The sequence below is a fragment of the Lepidochelys kempii genome, chromosome 15 (assembly GCF_965140265.1).
Source record: "Lepidochelys kempii isolate rLepKem1 chromosome 15, rLepKem1.hap2, whole genome shotgun sequence".
NCBI lineage: Eukaryota > Metazoa > Chordata > Testudines > Cheloniidae > Lepidochelys > Lepidochelys kempii.
The window spans coordinates 26,747,975-26,764,183 of record NC_133270.1 but is presented as its reverse complement, the minus strand read 5'-3'; the positions used below and the strand labels follow the sequence as shown (position 1 = coordinate 26,764,183).

The 16,209-nt window shown below is 47.3% G+C and overlaps 1 protein-coding gene across 7 annotated transcripts; it reads right to left on the bottom strand.

Moving 5' to 3' along the window:
• Positions 1-1,094: 1,094 nt before the first annotated feature.
• LRRC43 (leucine rich repeat containing 43) lies at positions 1,095-16,104 on the bottom strand. 7 transcript variants are annotated; one of them, XM_073312886.1, is made up of 12 exons: positions 15,976-16,104; positions 14,885-15,169; positions 13,262-13,372; positions 12,923-13,062; positions 11,055-11,293; positions 9,279-9,457; positions 8,198-8,330; positions 6,212-6,351; positions 5,910-6,014; positions 5,084-5,275; positions 3,936-4,035; positions 1,095-1,319 (listed from the first exon to the last, which is right to left on the bottom strand). In XM_073312886.1, exons 1-12 carry the CDS (start codon positions 16,060-16,062, stop codon positions 1,198-1,200), a joined length of 1,833 nt encoding a protein of 610 aa, XP_073168987.1. In that variant the 5' UTR covers positions 16,063-16,104; the 3' UTR covers positions 1,095-1,197. The 7 variants fall into 7 exon arrangements, with proteins under 7 accessions (XP_073168987.1, XP_073168988.1, XP_073168990.1 ...); XM_073312887.1 differs by having other exon boundaries at positions 3,948-4,035; XM_073312889.1 differs by lacking the exon at positions 1,095-1,319 and adding an exon at positions 1,383-1,693 and having other exon boundaries at positions 3,948-4,035.
• Positions 16,105-16,209: the final 105 nt, after the last annotated feature.

The window sequence follows — 16,209 nt, the reverse complement described above, 5'->3', positions numbered from 1 at the left end:
CAGCTTAGGACTCTGCCTTTACGTTTTCTCCCTGGAGAAAGCAGAGTATTGAAGACAGCTTATCCTCAGCTCTCAACTACTGTTAAAGATGCCACACGACAGCAGCCCACGAACAAACTTTCCAGACATTCTGAAAATGAATAGACGGCAGAGATGACATGTAGCTGTTGATAGTGGGGAGCGGGAGGGGCACAATTTAAAGGTTCTGGTGGTATGCAGCAGGGTTCAGGGCAAGGCATATAAAACACTGCAGAAATCTGGGGGCATGTGACCCTGCATGTTCCCCCATGTGTCACTTCTAATTCACACCCAAGTGACAAAGAGTTCAGATGACACTAGGAGCTTGACCTGCTGATGGCAACAATTGTCAGGCCCAGGCCTCCTTGAAATGAAACAGTGTTGAAAACAGTTTGTGTGTTAGTGTGGATGAGACAGAAATATTTTTCAGCAACCACTACAGAAAGCATGAGTTAGTGGTACGGCTGGGAATAAAACCCAGGAGTGCTTGTATTTGCCAATCCAAACTCCATCAAACAACTGGAAAGGCAGCTCCCACTGAGACTCCTGCTGCTACATTTAAGCTCATTGCCATTAGTGACTTCTGGTTTTAAGAACTTCTCTTTGGCCATGAGGCGTGCTCCTGCTCCTGGTGGGGCTGCTAGCCCATCTCCCCAGCCTATTAGGGACCAACTCCACACCCAAAGGCCATCTGGAAACTCACAAAGTTATTCCCCTAGCCAAAACAGGAACCCAGAAGCCTTTCCCTTTGCATTTCTTCCCACAGCTCCAGGGCCGGCCTCAGCAGCCAGGGCCCTTGCCACAGTTCTTTTGTCAACCAAGCTCTTTCAGCCTGACTCCTTCCCAGCTGGGTCTGATCGTCTCCTCTCCGAAGGCCCAAACCCAAGTCTCTGAACAGGGCTGGCTGGCTGGCTGGCTCCATACTCGTAACGGGGCAGATCACCCTGTTATACGCCCACTGAAGTCTGACAAAGCTCCTTCAGGGGGAGTCACAGCAAACTCAGTAGTCAGTGGGAGTTGAGCGTATCTCCAAGCCTCTCAGGCTTGAGCCCTACAAACCCAAACCAACCAACACCTAGCAAGCTTCACAGGTTTATTTCAGTGGTGGAGACTGTAGGGTTTTTTTGCTGTACATATATTACATGAACCTGCCTCATCAAGCAAGTGCTTCTCATTTCTTTATTGGTGCTGGGCATCGGATGCGGCTGTCCACTGAATCAACTGAACTTGAAATTCTACGGTCAGAGGCACAGGCTGGATATCTTGGACTTCCTTCCCTTCAGGAGATTCTTTGTTTTTTCCTGAGGAAAACAGTTAGTCATTGTTTCTAGGAAACAACCCTAGAAAACCCCGCTACTCTGAATGGGCTGCATGTGTCCTTGAAGTTTTTGCAGTCATTCCAGTTCCTTAATACAGACCAATTTGAACATGAATTTTGTTGGATAAGAATTCAGCACTGTTAAGTGTTAAGATGCTCAATCCAGCTGGGTACAGTTTTGCTTTGTTGTTTTAGAACTCAATATCCACCAGTCAGAGGAGAGAGAAACAGAAATTCCAAAGCACATGGAGAATCTGTTCAGGGGTCAAATGAAACCTACAGGCCTCAGGCTGAGAGCATACATTCTTTCAGTGTCTGGTCAAATCATTCATTGTGGATGAGACTTCACTCTTTCCCCTGTTGGTGAGGGATCCTGATTAAACGATAGTTTTCGCTATTTGTACGTATTTGTTGAATAGATGATGCACACTAAGTTCAGACTATGGGTTATTAGCAAATCGTTCACTGTGGCTGCACCTGCATTAGCAAACTCTGTAGCTACCATTCATTGGTGCAGCTCCAAGAGTGGTAGCAATGGAAGCTGTGGTGTAGACAGAGCTCAGATGTCTTCTAGGGGATCTATACTGCAGTGGTGAATTACATCTACTACTGTTAGTACCACGTTTGCAAGTGTAGCTAAAGCTTTTGATCCTTCATTATTTGTAGTATGCGATCGGCCATCTAACTCACAAGACATTTCGGCTCCATGAATGGCTGACATACCTTTTAAACAGGAGAACAGCGAATGGTGAATAACCCACTGTCCAGTGTGATAATTTGTGATACAATTCATGACACTTTCAAGTTTTGCACACATTTTCATGAGTCCCTGGCAGTTGTCTGCACAGCCAGGAAAAACAACAACAAATGCAGCCAGTCGCACCTTAAATTATTGCACCAGCTCTTCTGAGCTCCAATAGTTCAGGTCTGACTTGTGGAAATACGACCACCTCTTTGCCTACGAACCCTAAACAACAAATGGAAACCCTCAAGCTACTTGGTGCATGCTGCTGGCTGAGCAGGGGTACCACAGATTATGTCCCTAATCTTTGAAAGACAATCAGGTATAGATGTAGTTTGATTTCTATATTTGGAGGGGCAGCTCCATGCAGGCCAACGGGGCCATGCGTGCAGGGCAGGGCAAATTCCACAGCTGCCGGAGGCTTGCAGTTTGGGGGGTGTGCAATGTACCCTATCTCCCACAAACTATGCCCATGCAATCAACTTCTCCCCTGCTCTGCCAGCCAAGGGAAAGGGTTGGCTAGCCTTAATATGCACAGAAGTAAGGAAATGCCAAACTAAGCAGAATCCTCTGCTTAATCCCAATGGGTTTTCCAAGTCCATGATAACATACTTGGATATTTATTGCGCATCTGACTCCATCATTGTTGGAGGCTGCATGAGGGGATATTCCAGTCATAAAAAAAATAAAAAGAAACCCCAGGTGCTAAGTGCTACTTGAAACCTTTCAAGCCTACCTTCTGCAATGGTTACAATACATTTGGTTTGTTACAAGTGTGCTGACACTGGGTGGACTAGCACTGTGGCCATGGCCTCCTTCCCTATACGGGTGAGTGGGTTGCTAGGGTGGTGATCGAGTTCAGTGCAGCATCCAGGAGCATGAAACTTCCAGAAACGTTTAACGCTTGTTTCAAATGTGTATCTTGCTCTATGGGGTGCATGTCGCAGCTGGTTCAACAAACTGTCTTTTCATACAACTTTCTCTCAAGCAGGACAAGCACTGGCCAGAAAGTAGCTGGGACACTGTCTTCTAGGACAAGGTAGGAGCTAGGGCACTGGGGAAGCAGAAAGTCACCCTGAGGCTACAAGAGACTCCTCTTCCCACAGAAATATTGAAAAGCAAGGACCTCACATCCTGTTGTCACCCTTCAGATGAGGGTGGGTCTCATTCACAGACAGGGAAACTGAGGCACAGAGGGGTTAAGTGACTTTCCCCAGGTCACACAGTCAGCAGCAGAGCTGGAAAAGATGCTAAGAGTATTGATGTCCAATCTCTTACTCTAAAGACTAGTGAAGTCCAGTGAATAGGAGAGGCAGGGCTGAAAATTAGGGGACTTAGGTTCTATTCCTGGCCCTGCCATGGGCTCATTGTGTGAGCATGAGCAAGCCACTTCCCCTCTCTGTGCCCTGATATTACCTTTGCCATGTGCGTTGAGATCTACAGATGAAAAAATACAATGAGATTGCTAAGTGTCCGTATACGCTATGTTATTACTAGACAACACTCCCCTATTGGATCAGCTAGCCCATGCCATGCCCTTAATGTGTGTGTGTGTGTATATACATATATACACATCACACACACAACTAGCTAGCTAGGCAACAATTGAGCAAGGTACTTAAGCATGTGTCTAACTTTAAGCACATGTAGAATCCCAGTTTGATGAACGGAACTACTCGTGTGCTGAAAATTAGGAACATGTTTAAGTTCCTTGCTGAATTAGAGCTATGAAGATGCTTGTGCGCAACCTACAGCTGGATGGATGGAAGATGCTGGTGCTGCCTTGCTCATTGTGCATCTCAGTGACGCAGCCCTTCCGAGGGGCTCTAGAAATGCTAATAGCTTAGATAGGTCTACCTCTGCTGTTACCTTTGGCAGCCACTGTGGTTTTCTGGCTTGCGGGACTTTCTCCCCCAGTTTTTGGTTTTTTGTTCTTGTCTTTGCTCTTCTTACCATCCTAGAGAAAAGAAATTTGTTGTTCTTAGTAGGGAAGGCTTCCAAGCAGCTTGTGCGAAGCGAAGTTTAGCCCTGAAGTCACAATCTCCCGACTGGGACATCATGGTCACTTTCACACAGCCAGGTGAGGTCACAAACAGAGCATTAGGATTTAAAAGGCGCTGATCAGCAGCAGGAGCTCAGCAAAGAGCCTCTGTACTCAGAAACAAGAGAATGTCAGAAAATAGGAAATGTCAGAGCCACTCTACAATGGGAATATTTCCTGTAAGGCCTCCGCAGCTCTTTAGGATTTATACCCTACCTAGGAGCAATGCAAGAAGGGACTTGAGTGAATGATTTCAGTGTATACAAGGGAGACTGCAAACAGATCAGTTCCTCTTTAACATAGGACCATATTAATAACACCACCACCTAACTCTTATCCAGCACATTTCATCAGTAAAATTGTCCATGTGGGGTATAAGGGCTTTTCCCCTTTCCTCTGAAGCATCACGCATGTGTCAGTACCACAGACAGGGTACAGACTTCACGGACCATTGGCCATATCAGACTGGCACAATCATATGGGCTAGTTTGGCTTTACGTTGACAAGATAATCGAGAGAGCCTGTGTGTGGTATAATCTCATCTCCAAAGTCAAACCTATGTATCTCCCTAAGGCCCCGAGCTCCTGCCGTCCTTCCTCACCAAACTGGCCCCTGGAATGAGGAAAAACTCTGAGCTAGGGCTGCAGGATCAGGTTCCAACTGACAACCTTCTCTTTAGGCCTCAGAGTACTGAGGCCAGCTGAGATACTGCACTCTGTGCCCTGATGCCCAGCAGCAAGGTTCTACTTCTGCTACCTCTCAAGCTTTGTCCATCAGCACAGGCCAAATTTTGCTCCCCTTGAAACACATCCAACCCTATGACCAGGACCAATCCCCATGCTCACACATGCAGAGTGCTCCCGCTGGCATCAATGGACCCCATTCATCCTGTAAGGTCAGCGTCTCGTGCTTCGCGTTATTAGCTGGGATGAGGATTCGCTGCTAATACTAGAGTGGCTGGTACCTTCTCCTTAGGAGACGGTGGCTGAGTTGTTTCCTCAGAGAGGAGGACTCCTAAGTCACACACCACGGCCACAAGCTGGTCGCCTGTTAAGAGGCTCTCCAAGTTCACGTGCCCAGACCCCAGGCTTCTCAAAAGAGGCGGGTCACTGCGGAGTTCGACGGGGCTTTCCTTTTTCTTTTTCTGCTTGTCGCCCTGCACAGCACAGATTTGATCATGTCCAAGAGTCACGCACCTTAAGATCACAGTTCATTCATCAAACACCATCAGATCTGGGAGCCCCAGTCCAGATTTATACATGTGACACCCCCATTTATACATAACCACCCCCGCCCCATCCAGAATGAAGATTGAGTAAAATGGTTGCATCGAAGGTCTCCACCTGAGACTGGAAGGGGGCTCAATACCTGGGCAAGAACTTTAGGAATAAGTGGGAGGCGTCTCATAGAAACTGAGGCCCTGATGATTACTTGGCACAGACCAGTCAAGGGACCAAGTGTTCAGTGCCTGGGGGAATAACCTCAGCTGAACAACATAGACACTGTTCTGTTGTGGCTCACGTGGATATTTTTTCCGTTTGATATTTTTTAATGCAGCCTCTCTGCAACCGCCTGCATCATATGGAGTAGCAGCAGATGCCCTTCTGCACCTCTGACAGGGGTCTGTGTAAGTGTAGATCATCGCTGGCAGGCTGAGCAGGAGCACAGGTTAATGAAAAGTGAACTGTGCTTGTAAGTGACGCTTCCTTACTCTTTGTGTGGGGTTGCTTAGCACCCTTAACCAGTCTTCACAATAACAACATCCTCCCTCACCCTATCTCTGTTATTACCTTACCACCATCCTTTGGCTTCCCCTTCTCTGCTTTTCCCTTATCCGCCTTCCCCTTCTTGCCTGCATCTTCAGCCAGACGTGCAGCAATGGGCCATGAAAACACCTTGCAAGATAGAACAGCCTGGTTCTCATGCTGCAATATTTGGGCTGCAAACAGCACAAGGGATCTCGGTTTGTTACACCGGAATTAAAAATATGCAAATGCAGGGGAATGTTCACATTATTGTCAGGCTTTCGAAAAGCTTGTTTTCCTCCCAGCCAGACTGTGTCCCTCCATCCCAAAGCATGCCAAGCATTTACCTTTTCCTCTACAACAGTGACGGTGGTTCCAGCCATGAGGAAGGCTTTCAGTGCCGCTAAATCCCCAGTGACATGCTCCTTCCTGTGGCTGCACTCAATGGTCTCAGCCCAGTGCTTCCGAAGGGTGAGGTGCCTGTTCGCTTAACGAGAAAACGCAAAAGGAGCAGTGAGGCCCACCTTGACATCTCAGCTGGGCCTGCAGAGCACACACAGGGGCAGTGACAGCTTCCCCCACACTGCTCTGCTCTAGAGCACCAGCAGAAGGGAGTGGGGAGCTGGGTTTCCATGATCCATTCAGTCCTTGGCCTCTCAGCTCACACTGCCAACATGGGGAGTGGCCGGAGGCAATTCATCCCAATTGTGGATGCCGTTTGTTAGTGATGTGGACACTTGCCAGCTGGGAACTAGACTTTGAGACCCACCAAACTCTATCACGCTTGCTCTGGTGAGATCCCAGAACAGAACCAGCTGGCCGCAGCCCTATAAGTATGTTTGGCTCCATTGCAGTCAATGGGCTTACACCAGGGCTGAATTTGGCCCACTGTTTTAAGTCCAGTCTGGCTACAACAGAGAAGCTCACCCGTGGGGTGATCAGAGGAGAATATGATGTATAATAGAGAAACAGAGCATTTAACAGACCACTGTCTGGGATGCAGTAGAGAGCTGAGTGCAGGAGACAAGAGAAATCCCATTACCATGCGAAGCCAGGAGACTCTGGTGAGATGTACTCCTGGGTATTCAGCTAGCTGCCTAGATCAGGAGCAGCCTGAAATCACTTTCGAGGCAGAGTGAGTTTGATGCCAGGAAGGAACAAGACCATTTTAAGGGGAAGAACAATTGTTGTCACATTCTCACTTATGCCACAAAGCACAGTAACACCCTCCCCTAAAATAACCCCACTGGCCTCCCATTAATGGCAGGACCCAGTTCAAAATTGCCCATCTCCTACAGTATTTAAAGACCTCCTGGTGCCTTCCTCCAGCTTATATCAAGGATTTTGTCCCTCTCTCCCCTCCTTCATTCATCTTGCACTGGCCTCCCCTTCTGTCCCTCCACAGGATCATTCCACTTCTGATGCAAGAGCCTGCTCCTCTGCAGCTCCTGCCATCTGAGAGAGCCCCCCTGAATCTCTGCTTCATTGACTCTCCATCTCATAGAAGATCTCAGCTCCTATCTCCTTTACTTTTGCCTCTTAGTTTCTCTCCCCCTTTGCTAGTATTTATTTTAACTTTGTGACTATGAACTCAACCCCCAAATAACTGCACACAAAGAACGCTCACTGACTTCAGCAGGAGCGCCACGCACAAAGCAGATCTAGGATTGGGCCCTGCATTCATGCTGTAAGCACCATATGCAGGTATGATGTTATACAAAATAAGGGCCTGATCCTGCAAACTGTTGCTCCCAGAAGTGGTGCTGGCTTCTATGAGTAATCCCTTTGACTACTTGCAGCAGCCAGCGGTCCTCCTTGCAGAATCAAGCCCTGTAGCCTTCTAAGCACTGAAACAACATGTGCTGTAGAAACAGAGCACTGACAACTGAATAAATATTTTGATATTTTGTCATTCAAGGACATCAGTTTCAGGGTTTTTTTTTTAAATCCCTGAAATTCTGTTTGGATCAGGAATTGGTCTTTTTATTTCACACTGGGCTTCTGGGGTTTCATACGATCTATAATACTGTAATTATCACACCAAATGAAATTACAGATTCGAGACAATCACTAGGGAAATGTAAATCCTAAATCTGATTTGTATTGACTCATTTATTTGGAGAGCAATATCTGTCCCAGACCAGATGTCTTGCTGGAGAATAATACCACCAATTAATAAGTGGCATGGTCTTGATAACGTATCTAGCGGTGACCTACACTACTGGAGACATGTTGATGGCAACACATTTCAATGTAGCAGCTAATGACATTCCAGGAAGACTGATAAACCCCCAAGTTCAGTTTAAGGTAAGAATTTCTTGATTCTGTGGTACCCCTGTTTGCCGGAGGCTCCTGTTTAAGCAGAGAAGACAGAGCTGAAGACTCCGATCCTCCTGTGTCAGCATTCCCTGGTGGGCTCCCAGGGTTTGGTGTAGCCACCATTTGACTCTGATGGAATTTTATTACCTGTAACAGAAAGGCATCAAAGGTACCTATAGAAGGGGCCAAATTCTGGCCGAGTCTGCACACAGACACAGGTTGCAAGGGGAGAAAAGTGCCTGTCTACATCATGGCACTTCTGAAATGCCACTACACAGACTTCCCCTATCATGAGAAACATGGAAGGGGCATTGGAGGAATGCCCAGTAGTGCTGACTCTGGTGAACAGGTCTCCTGAAGTCAGTGAGACAAAGTCTACATATTTAAGCACATAAACACACCCTTCTGTGCAGAATACTACTGTTCACTGCAGGAACAGAGTACATGGAGGCAGAGGACCTATAGGGCTGATCTCAGACAGAAGGTGGACACACCTCAATACTACCTTTGCAGCATATGTCTGTGCCCAGATTGTGAGATTTTAAAAAGAATACATTGGAAATTCTTGTTATTTGCCTTTTGGTTTTTTAACCGGTAGAGTTCCCATTTTCAAGCCTATCTCCACATCCATGAAACTAGCAATTTACTTTTTTTTTTTAAATGAAAGTAGAGATTCTGTTGCACTCACATGACTTCAGAGCCTAGAGTTTTAAGAAACGCATCAAATATATAAAAAAAATCATCATAAAAATCTCAAGAACTGGCAACATTCCCTCAAACGGTCTCTGAAGCACAACAGCTGGGCACACGCCCAAGGTGAAAGGGGAAGTTAGCTTCCATGGCCAACTCAATCCTTGGGCTCTTTGCTGAGACTTCCAAACAGAGGCCAGTTGCAGGGATGTGTTTTTTGAGATGTTGAGAGTGGCTGCTGAGAACTCACCAAACTCATTTCATACAAGCCAACTAACAACTTTCAGTCATTAATAACCTGGGCTGTGTTACACCAGCAACCTGCAGGTAAAAGGCTTGGGAATCCCTCTCACCAACCACCCCCTAGCTCCCTTTGCTTATATTTTAACTCATTTGAAAACAGACCTCAGAATTGTTAGTGTCCTCGGCTTCCTCCCTCTCCACAAACTCGTACGTTACATAGTAGCTGTGAGTGATCACTGGAGACTCTGGGCCACTTTCCAGCTCCTCTGGCTTGCTGGGGTTGGGGACGCCTTTGATTTTCCCAACATTCACCACCAGTTGTGCTTTATTCCCAATGAGATCTAAGAGGAAGACAATCCAGCCGTCGAGTTACAATGTACATTCTCCAGGATGGAATTTGAGATACTGTACCAAAGCAAATTAAAGGAGTACTTGTGGCACCTTAGAGACTAATAAATTTATTTGAGCATAAGCTTTTGTGAGATACAGCTCACTTCATCAGATTTCCTAAGCAAATTAGGAAACTAAGGGGTCAAATATTTTAGTGGAAGGGCTGTTTGGCAGGGGGGAATCCTCTAAGATATGTCTACATTGCAGTTGAGAGGTATGGCTGCAGCAAGCATAGACACAAGCTAGCTAGGTGAAAACACAGCCTAGTTCCACCAAGGAGCAACCAGTTTAGTTCCTGATTCATTAATGCCAAGGCAACCACTGGCCACATGGGGTCACTCAAAAACTATGCAAAGAGCTCCCTTTCCCCAGGTAATGGGCTTGCTGCCTTCACAGCTCTATTTTAGCCTTCTAGACCCTCATTCAGGAAAGCAAGTTCAGTGCTGTCCTGAACAGGGGCCTTAACGAGAGGCTTTCCTTCTGCGGGAACCTTTCAAACATCTGACTTTAAATATAGTCAAGGGGATTTAAGCACTTGCTTAATTATTTACACGCTGAAAGTTAAATGTATGAATGTATTTTCTTGAATCAGGACCCTAATCTACCAGCATAGAGCAGCAACCTTGAGTGGGAAAGGCCTGATCTGAAATCAAATGCAAGCCTAAGCAATAAGGGCTTGCTCATGCTCAGCCCAGCTGATTTTATTTCCCTTGCAGGGAGGCCAGAATGCGGAACTGGAGACAGCATCTCTCTTGGATGGCAAAAGACTGAAGTCACAAAGAGAGAAAAGTAGGATTTTATCACAGCTGGGCTGTGGGTCTGAAATCCAAGAACTGCAGATCTTTGTTTGATTAACAGCTAAAGACCAAATTCTCTCTCTCTAGGTTTTTATAAGGCTGTCTTTCACCATGGTGCCTGTTCTGGGATGCATGAGCGAAGTTCCATTGGTATCAATGGAAGTTATGTATGCATAATCCAGATAGATTCTTCACCCAGGAATATAGAGAAATAATAAGAATAATGAAGACTACCTCGCTCTCACATATCGCCTTTCATCTCTAGCTCTCAAAGCACTTTACAAAGGAGGTCAGTAAATATCAATATCCCCATTTTACAGATGGCTAATACTAGCCAAGAAAAATAATTGGTTGTATAAAGTTCTCAGTCATCTTCTATTTTGCCCAAATGTAAGAATTTAGAGAGAGTTTTAGAGGATACATCAAGACGCTTAACATTTAATGGAATTAAAAAACAGAATGATCATACTTAGTACTTACAGATATTTATAATTAGACATCAGTTAATTAATCCTCACAGCCCATCCCCAGATAGGTATGTGGGAACAATTATCCTCATTTTACAGATGGGTAAATTAAGGCAGAGAGAAGGGGGACTAACTTGATCACAAGCAAACAGGAAACCATCAATGAGTCTAGAATGAAAACTGCGGACCCCTGACTCCCAGTCCCATACTCAATACACTACCCCAAGATGCCTATAAAAAAAATTACAGATTACTATGGAGATATTTATACAATAAAGTCTCACCTGGCTTGCTAGACAGACCATGGAACTGATGCCTCTCATCAGGCGATATGTTCCTATCATCCAGTATACAGAGTTTGGGCAGGCTGTCTATTACAAAACCTCTATAGCCAGGAATGAGCACTAGTGGGTTACCCTGGAGCACAAGCGTTCTGAGCCTCTGCAGAGTAGCCAGTTTAGAGACTATGCCCAACAGATCCATAAAATTATTAAAACTTAGGTCAAGAGAGAGAAGATTTGGCCTAAAAGAGAAGAGAACAGTGTTAGGGTGTGTAACAAGCAGCATTCAGGTCAGTATATAGGGCCCAGCCTGGAGTCTAAGCAGAGCTCTCACTGAAGTCAATGAACGCAATGCATTTTACTTGGGCCACTGCATGGTAACAACTTGGAACTGCAGGAGAATGAAGATGGATTCAAACTGGGAACCCACAAGTTACATGCTCAATATGCTACTGACAAACCTCTGAGCTGTCCAGGCCATCCCTGGCATGCTACACACAGGACAGCTGACTAGTGTACAGTATCCTTTCCTAGCACAGGGTCTAATCCGCAGGCCCTTATTCAGGCAAGACTCATTAAAGACTTCAGGATGTTTCCCTTTGAAAATGCAGATTGAAACAGGAGCACAGGAATTGCCATACAATCAGAGCCATGCTCCACCCAATCCCGAATCCTGTCTCTGACAGTGGCCAGGACCAACTGCTTCAGAGGAAAGTGCACAATTAGTGGATAATTATGAATAACCTACACAGGATGGAAGCTGTTTCCTAGCCCATCTGTTCATGGTTGGTTTGTGCCCTGAAGTATTTCATCTCTAAACTAATTCAATGCACCCTGCTTGCTATAGCTATTAAGACATAAAAGATAGAACAGACTAACTCAGGTGTGTGAGCAGCTCCTACCCAGGTGCTTTACACTAGCTACTTTAACTGATGCTGTGTGTCACTCTTCAGGGCAACCACACCTGTATTTCCTCTCAGTGCTCCTACAGGCCTCCCAGTCTCAGGCTTCCAGGTCCCCAGCCATTTTCCTTTCTAGGTGGAGACCTGCATCTATCTCCCTTCTGACCGGGGTATTTCTAGGCTGCACAGTTCCCTGACTACACTGGGTTAATCCCAGCACAGCCAGGCCACCCAAGGACACCTGATGGCTTTCTCTTCAGAGATAGTTAACAGGTGCCACAGGTTAGAAGGTACCACACAGCACTTCCTATACAAGCCTACTTTATTCTTAAGGTAAAAACACTATGGAGAAAATATATTAAAAACAAGAACCTACACACATGCTAATAAGCTTACCAGAGATCACCCGAGCCCCAACCAGGCTCTGGCAGGAGCAGTTCTTCAATACCCCATCTGTGGGATTTCCTTTGCAGTCACAAGTTCATCCGTGCTTGAGCTCAGAACAGGTGCATGGTTTTATGTGGCCTCAGCAGGCCAAATCCTTCCAACCCTCCCCTAAGGATTAGGGCCCTCCATAGACCAGGGGTCCTGTCTGTTTGCTGGATCAGAAAGGGCCCTGAGCCAGTTTAAAACCAGGCTATTTATCCAAAAGTTCTTTCTTCATCTGTTGGTCCTTGGAGAATCCACTTTGAACTAGCATATGCAGCTTCTCCAGGGAGGTGGCTTCAAATGGCTGACAACAGAGGAAGTATATTAGCATCCTCCTTCCTACTAGAGAAGGTACAGATAATTCCACCATAACATGTACACAATTGCATTTTTAATGCAATGGGCCCCCAAAGGTATTAACCCTACTTCAATAAGGTTTTACTTAGTTCAATAAAGTTAGTTTAGTTCCATCAGGTTTGTTCAGGATATTATGATATTGTCAGGCAGTCACGCTATGGTCCCTTTAGTGTTGGGAGTTACCAGAATTCTGCTGTGAGATATTTATCCTCAGAAGAGCCCAACAGCCTGTTGTAGCCCAGCCCCAAATGCTGGAGTTCCGGAGGTGGGAGAGAACACAGACTCTGCAAACCAACAATCTCATTGCCACAGAGCTCCAAGACCTGCCAGAGAAAGAGGAAGCAACAGTTATTGGGGGAGGGAAATGATGCTCTAGAGGTTTTAAGTGTCTTTTTCTATGTGTTCCTTCTGCTGTAGCCCACTACGGTCCATTCAGTCTGTCCGAGGCAGAAGAGAGACTCATCTTGACACACCTTCTCTGTCTGGCCTCCCAAAGAAAGAGTCAGGAACCTGCTTATTTACCTTCAGTGTTCTAGGAAGGTTGGCAGAGTTTATTTTGCTGATTTGATTGGCACTGAGTATGAGCTCTTCCAGGTTATGAAACTTCAGCAAATTTTCATCAACTTCATTTACCTGGAAAGAGATTCACATTCACCTTCAGTCAGCTGTCTCTGAAGCACAGATGTATCTTAGCATGACAATACAGCACACAGGGCAACATCAGTGCCTGATTCTATGGTTCTCACAAAGGCAAAACTCCCACTGGCTTCCAAGTAAGATTTCTATCTGATTTCCTCTAATCCAACCTGTTCAGGTTGCTTTATCGTAGTATCCGAGCGCCTAAGTACATTTGTTTTGCCTGAATAAGAACTGCAGGATCACACCCATATTTTGTACAAATTGTGGGGTTGATCTTGAGACGCACTGGTCACCTGCAGCTCCCTGATTCCACCAGAGGCTTTGGGTGCTCAGCATGTCAGAGGATCAGGCCCTAGAGCTCCTAAAATGATTCTCAGAGTTACAAAACAGAGTTATACAAGGTGGCAGCAGAGGGAGAGAGAGGCAGATGAAACACAGAATGTGGTGGAGAGTGAATGAGGTGAAGGGACATCTGGAGGCACTCTGATCATTACTGATTATTGGTTCTCTTCCTCCCTAGGAACAAGCACGCAGACAACCAGAGTTTAGGGGGTGCAGCATCTACAGCAGTTTCATTCCCTCTCCAGTATGTTTACTTCATAATCTGAACAGGAAACAGACCCAGCCTCCCAATCCCTTCTGTCAAGTCTTAATGAGTCTTTGGACAACATCTAACATCACCTGAGCCTGTTTCAGGAAAGCCCTTAAGCAAATGCTTAAGGCCACCCATATTCAGGGCAGCATTTAAACATGTGCTTAATTCCCAGTGAATTGAATGGGACACAAGCACATGCTTACAGTTCAGCATGTGTTTAAGTGCTATCCTGAAGAAGGGTGCTTTCCTCAGTCAAGGCCTTAATGCTGGACTTTTCTTATGGATAAATAAATGGGGTGAAAATGATCATCACCCCTGTTGGGATGGGTTTGCTGATATTACTGAGACATGTTTGAAAACTATAAAAAATATAATGATATCGCTGTTTCTGAAAAGCTCTTGTGAGATGTATATTTTTATATCTTGCCCATCACAAAGAGAATACAATGTTCAGGTTTGATTTGTTTTCTAGAACAGGAAGGTTATGGCAGCATCTTATCAGAGCACAAATCTGTGAAGAAAGGGGCTGAATGACAGCTATAACACTTAGCCCTCACACAGCACCAGGCAGTGAAAGCCATTGAACAAAACTGTAAACCCTGTATAAAACTGGAAACCACTTCAAGCCAGGGGATACTGCCACAGCCCCAGCATCCCCAGCTTCAGTACCCTTGGCAACAGTTGGATATTAATTAAGGAATACTTACAGCTCTTCTGTGAGATAGGAACATAGTAGCATCTACTTTATATGTGGGGAAACTGAGGCAGAAAGGCTCCGTGACTTGGCCAAGACCACAGAGGGAGGCAATGTCAGAGCTAGGATTACAACACAGGAGTTCCTGGCTCCCAATCTTGCACTAAGTCTTTCTCTACATTTTAACAATAGTGAAGATCCCGCTGGTTGAACTCACTCCTTTATCCACTATCCTTAAGGACCTGAAGAACAAGAAGATGAAGTTGTCCCGGATAAGCTGCGGCGATTGTACTGCCAGCTCCCTCAGGTGCTGATCCTCGGGGCTGCAGTCAGGTGGCAGAGCCCAGGGGGAGTCCTGGCTGCTCACAAACTCCAGTAAGGTCTCCAGGCTCTCTTCACCGGGAGTTCCAATTTCCTGGTGCTGGGCTGTGCCTGCATCTGCATCTCTCGGGGCTGCATTTCCTCCAGGTTTCCTTTTCCTTAATTCGAAACGGGACCTGTTCTACATAGGCAGAAGGGGAGCGCATGTGCAGAGGAATGAGGGCAAACTGAGAAGCTCTGGGCCTGGCAGACCCTGCCTGCTGGGGATAAAAGGGCTGGGCCTTTTTAAAAACCAAATTTAAACCATCTGAGGTGTCTAGGTCCATTCCCCACCTCCATATGCACATAGGCCTCCAAGTGCCATAGGATGATCCCGGCTCCTTGAGTAGGGTGACCAGGCAGCAAGTGTGAAAAATCAGGACGGGGCGGGAGGGTATGAGGGGTAATAGGAGCCTATATAAGAAAAAGATCCAAAGCCCAGGACTGTCCCTATAAAATCGGGACACCTGGTCACCCCATCCTTGAGCGTTCAGTCTGCAGCAGCCCAAGGCGTGTGTTTGGGGGGCACCCGGCCTCACACCGCCCGTGACCCAGCGCCTGGCCTGGGAACACGCTGGCCTGGCCTGGCCTGGCGGCGGCGGGAGCCGATGCCGCCGCTCTCCGGGCGCAGGGACGCTGCCCGCAGGCCCCTCCGCAAAGCCACGAACAGGCTGCGGCCGCCGGGCTGCACCCCCCGGCCACTGTCCTGGGCGGACGCGCCCCCACCGCCGAGGATACTGGGGGTGCTGGTGACACTGGGCCCTGCCCAGGCAGCCCGGCTCCAGTGCCGCAGGACCAGGAGCTGCCCCCTCCGTGTCTCTGTGGCTTGGGGGGGGGTGTCTCTGGCCCCCAAGCGAGGCTGCGCCGGGGCTGGGGTGCGAGGCAGCCCCCCGCCCCGCTGCCCTGGCCGGTTGCCGGACGATGCCCCCGCCAGGCAGGAGCCCTCACCCAGCTGCCGGCGCCGCAGGGGAATTCGCCCAGGCACAGCCGGCGGAGACGCTCGCGGCAGGCGGCGGAGGCGCTGAGGCCGCCCATGGCTTTGGAGCCGCCGCATGCGGCCGGCCGGGGCCTGTGGCAACACCGCGTCCCCAGTTGCTAGGAGACTGAGCTGGTTGCTAGGTAACAAACCGCCTCCCCGCCCTGGCCGCGGTGCGGTGCGGCGCGGCGCCCCGCCCCCCGTCC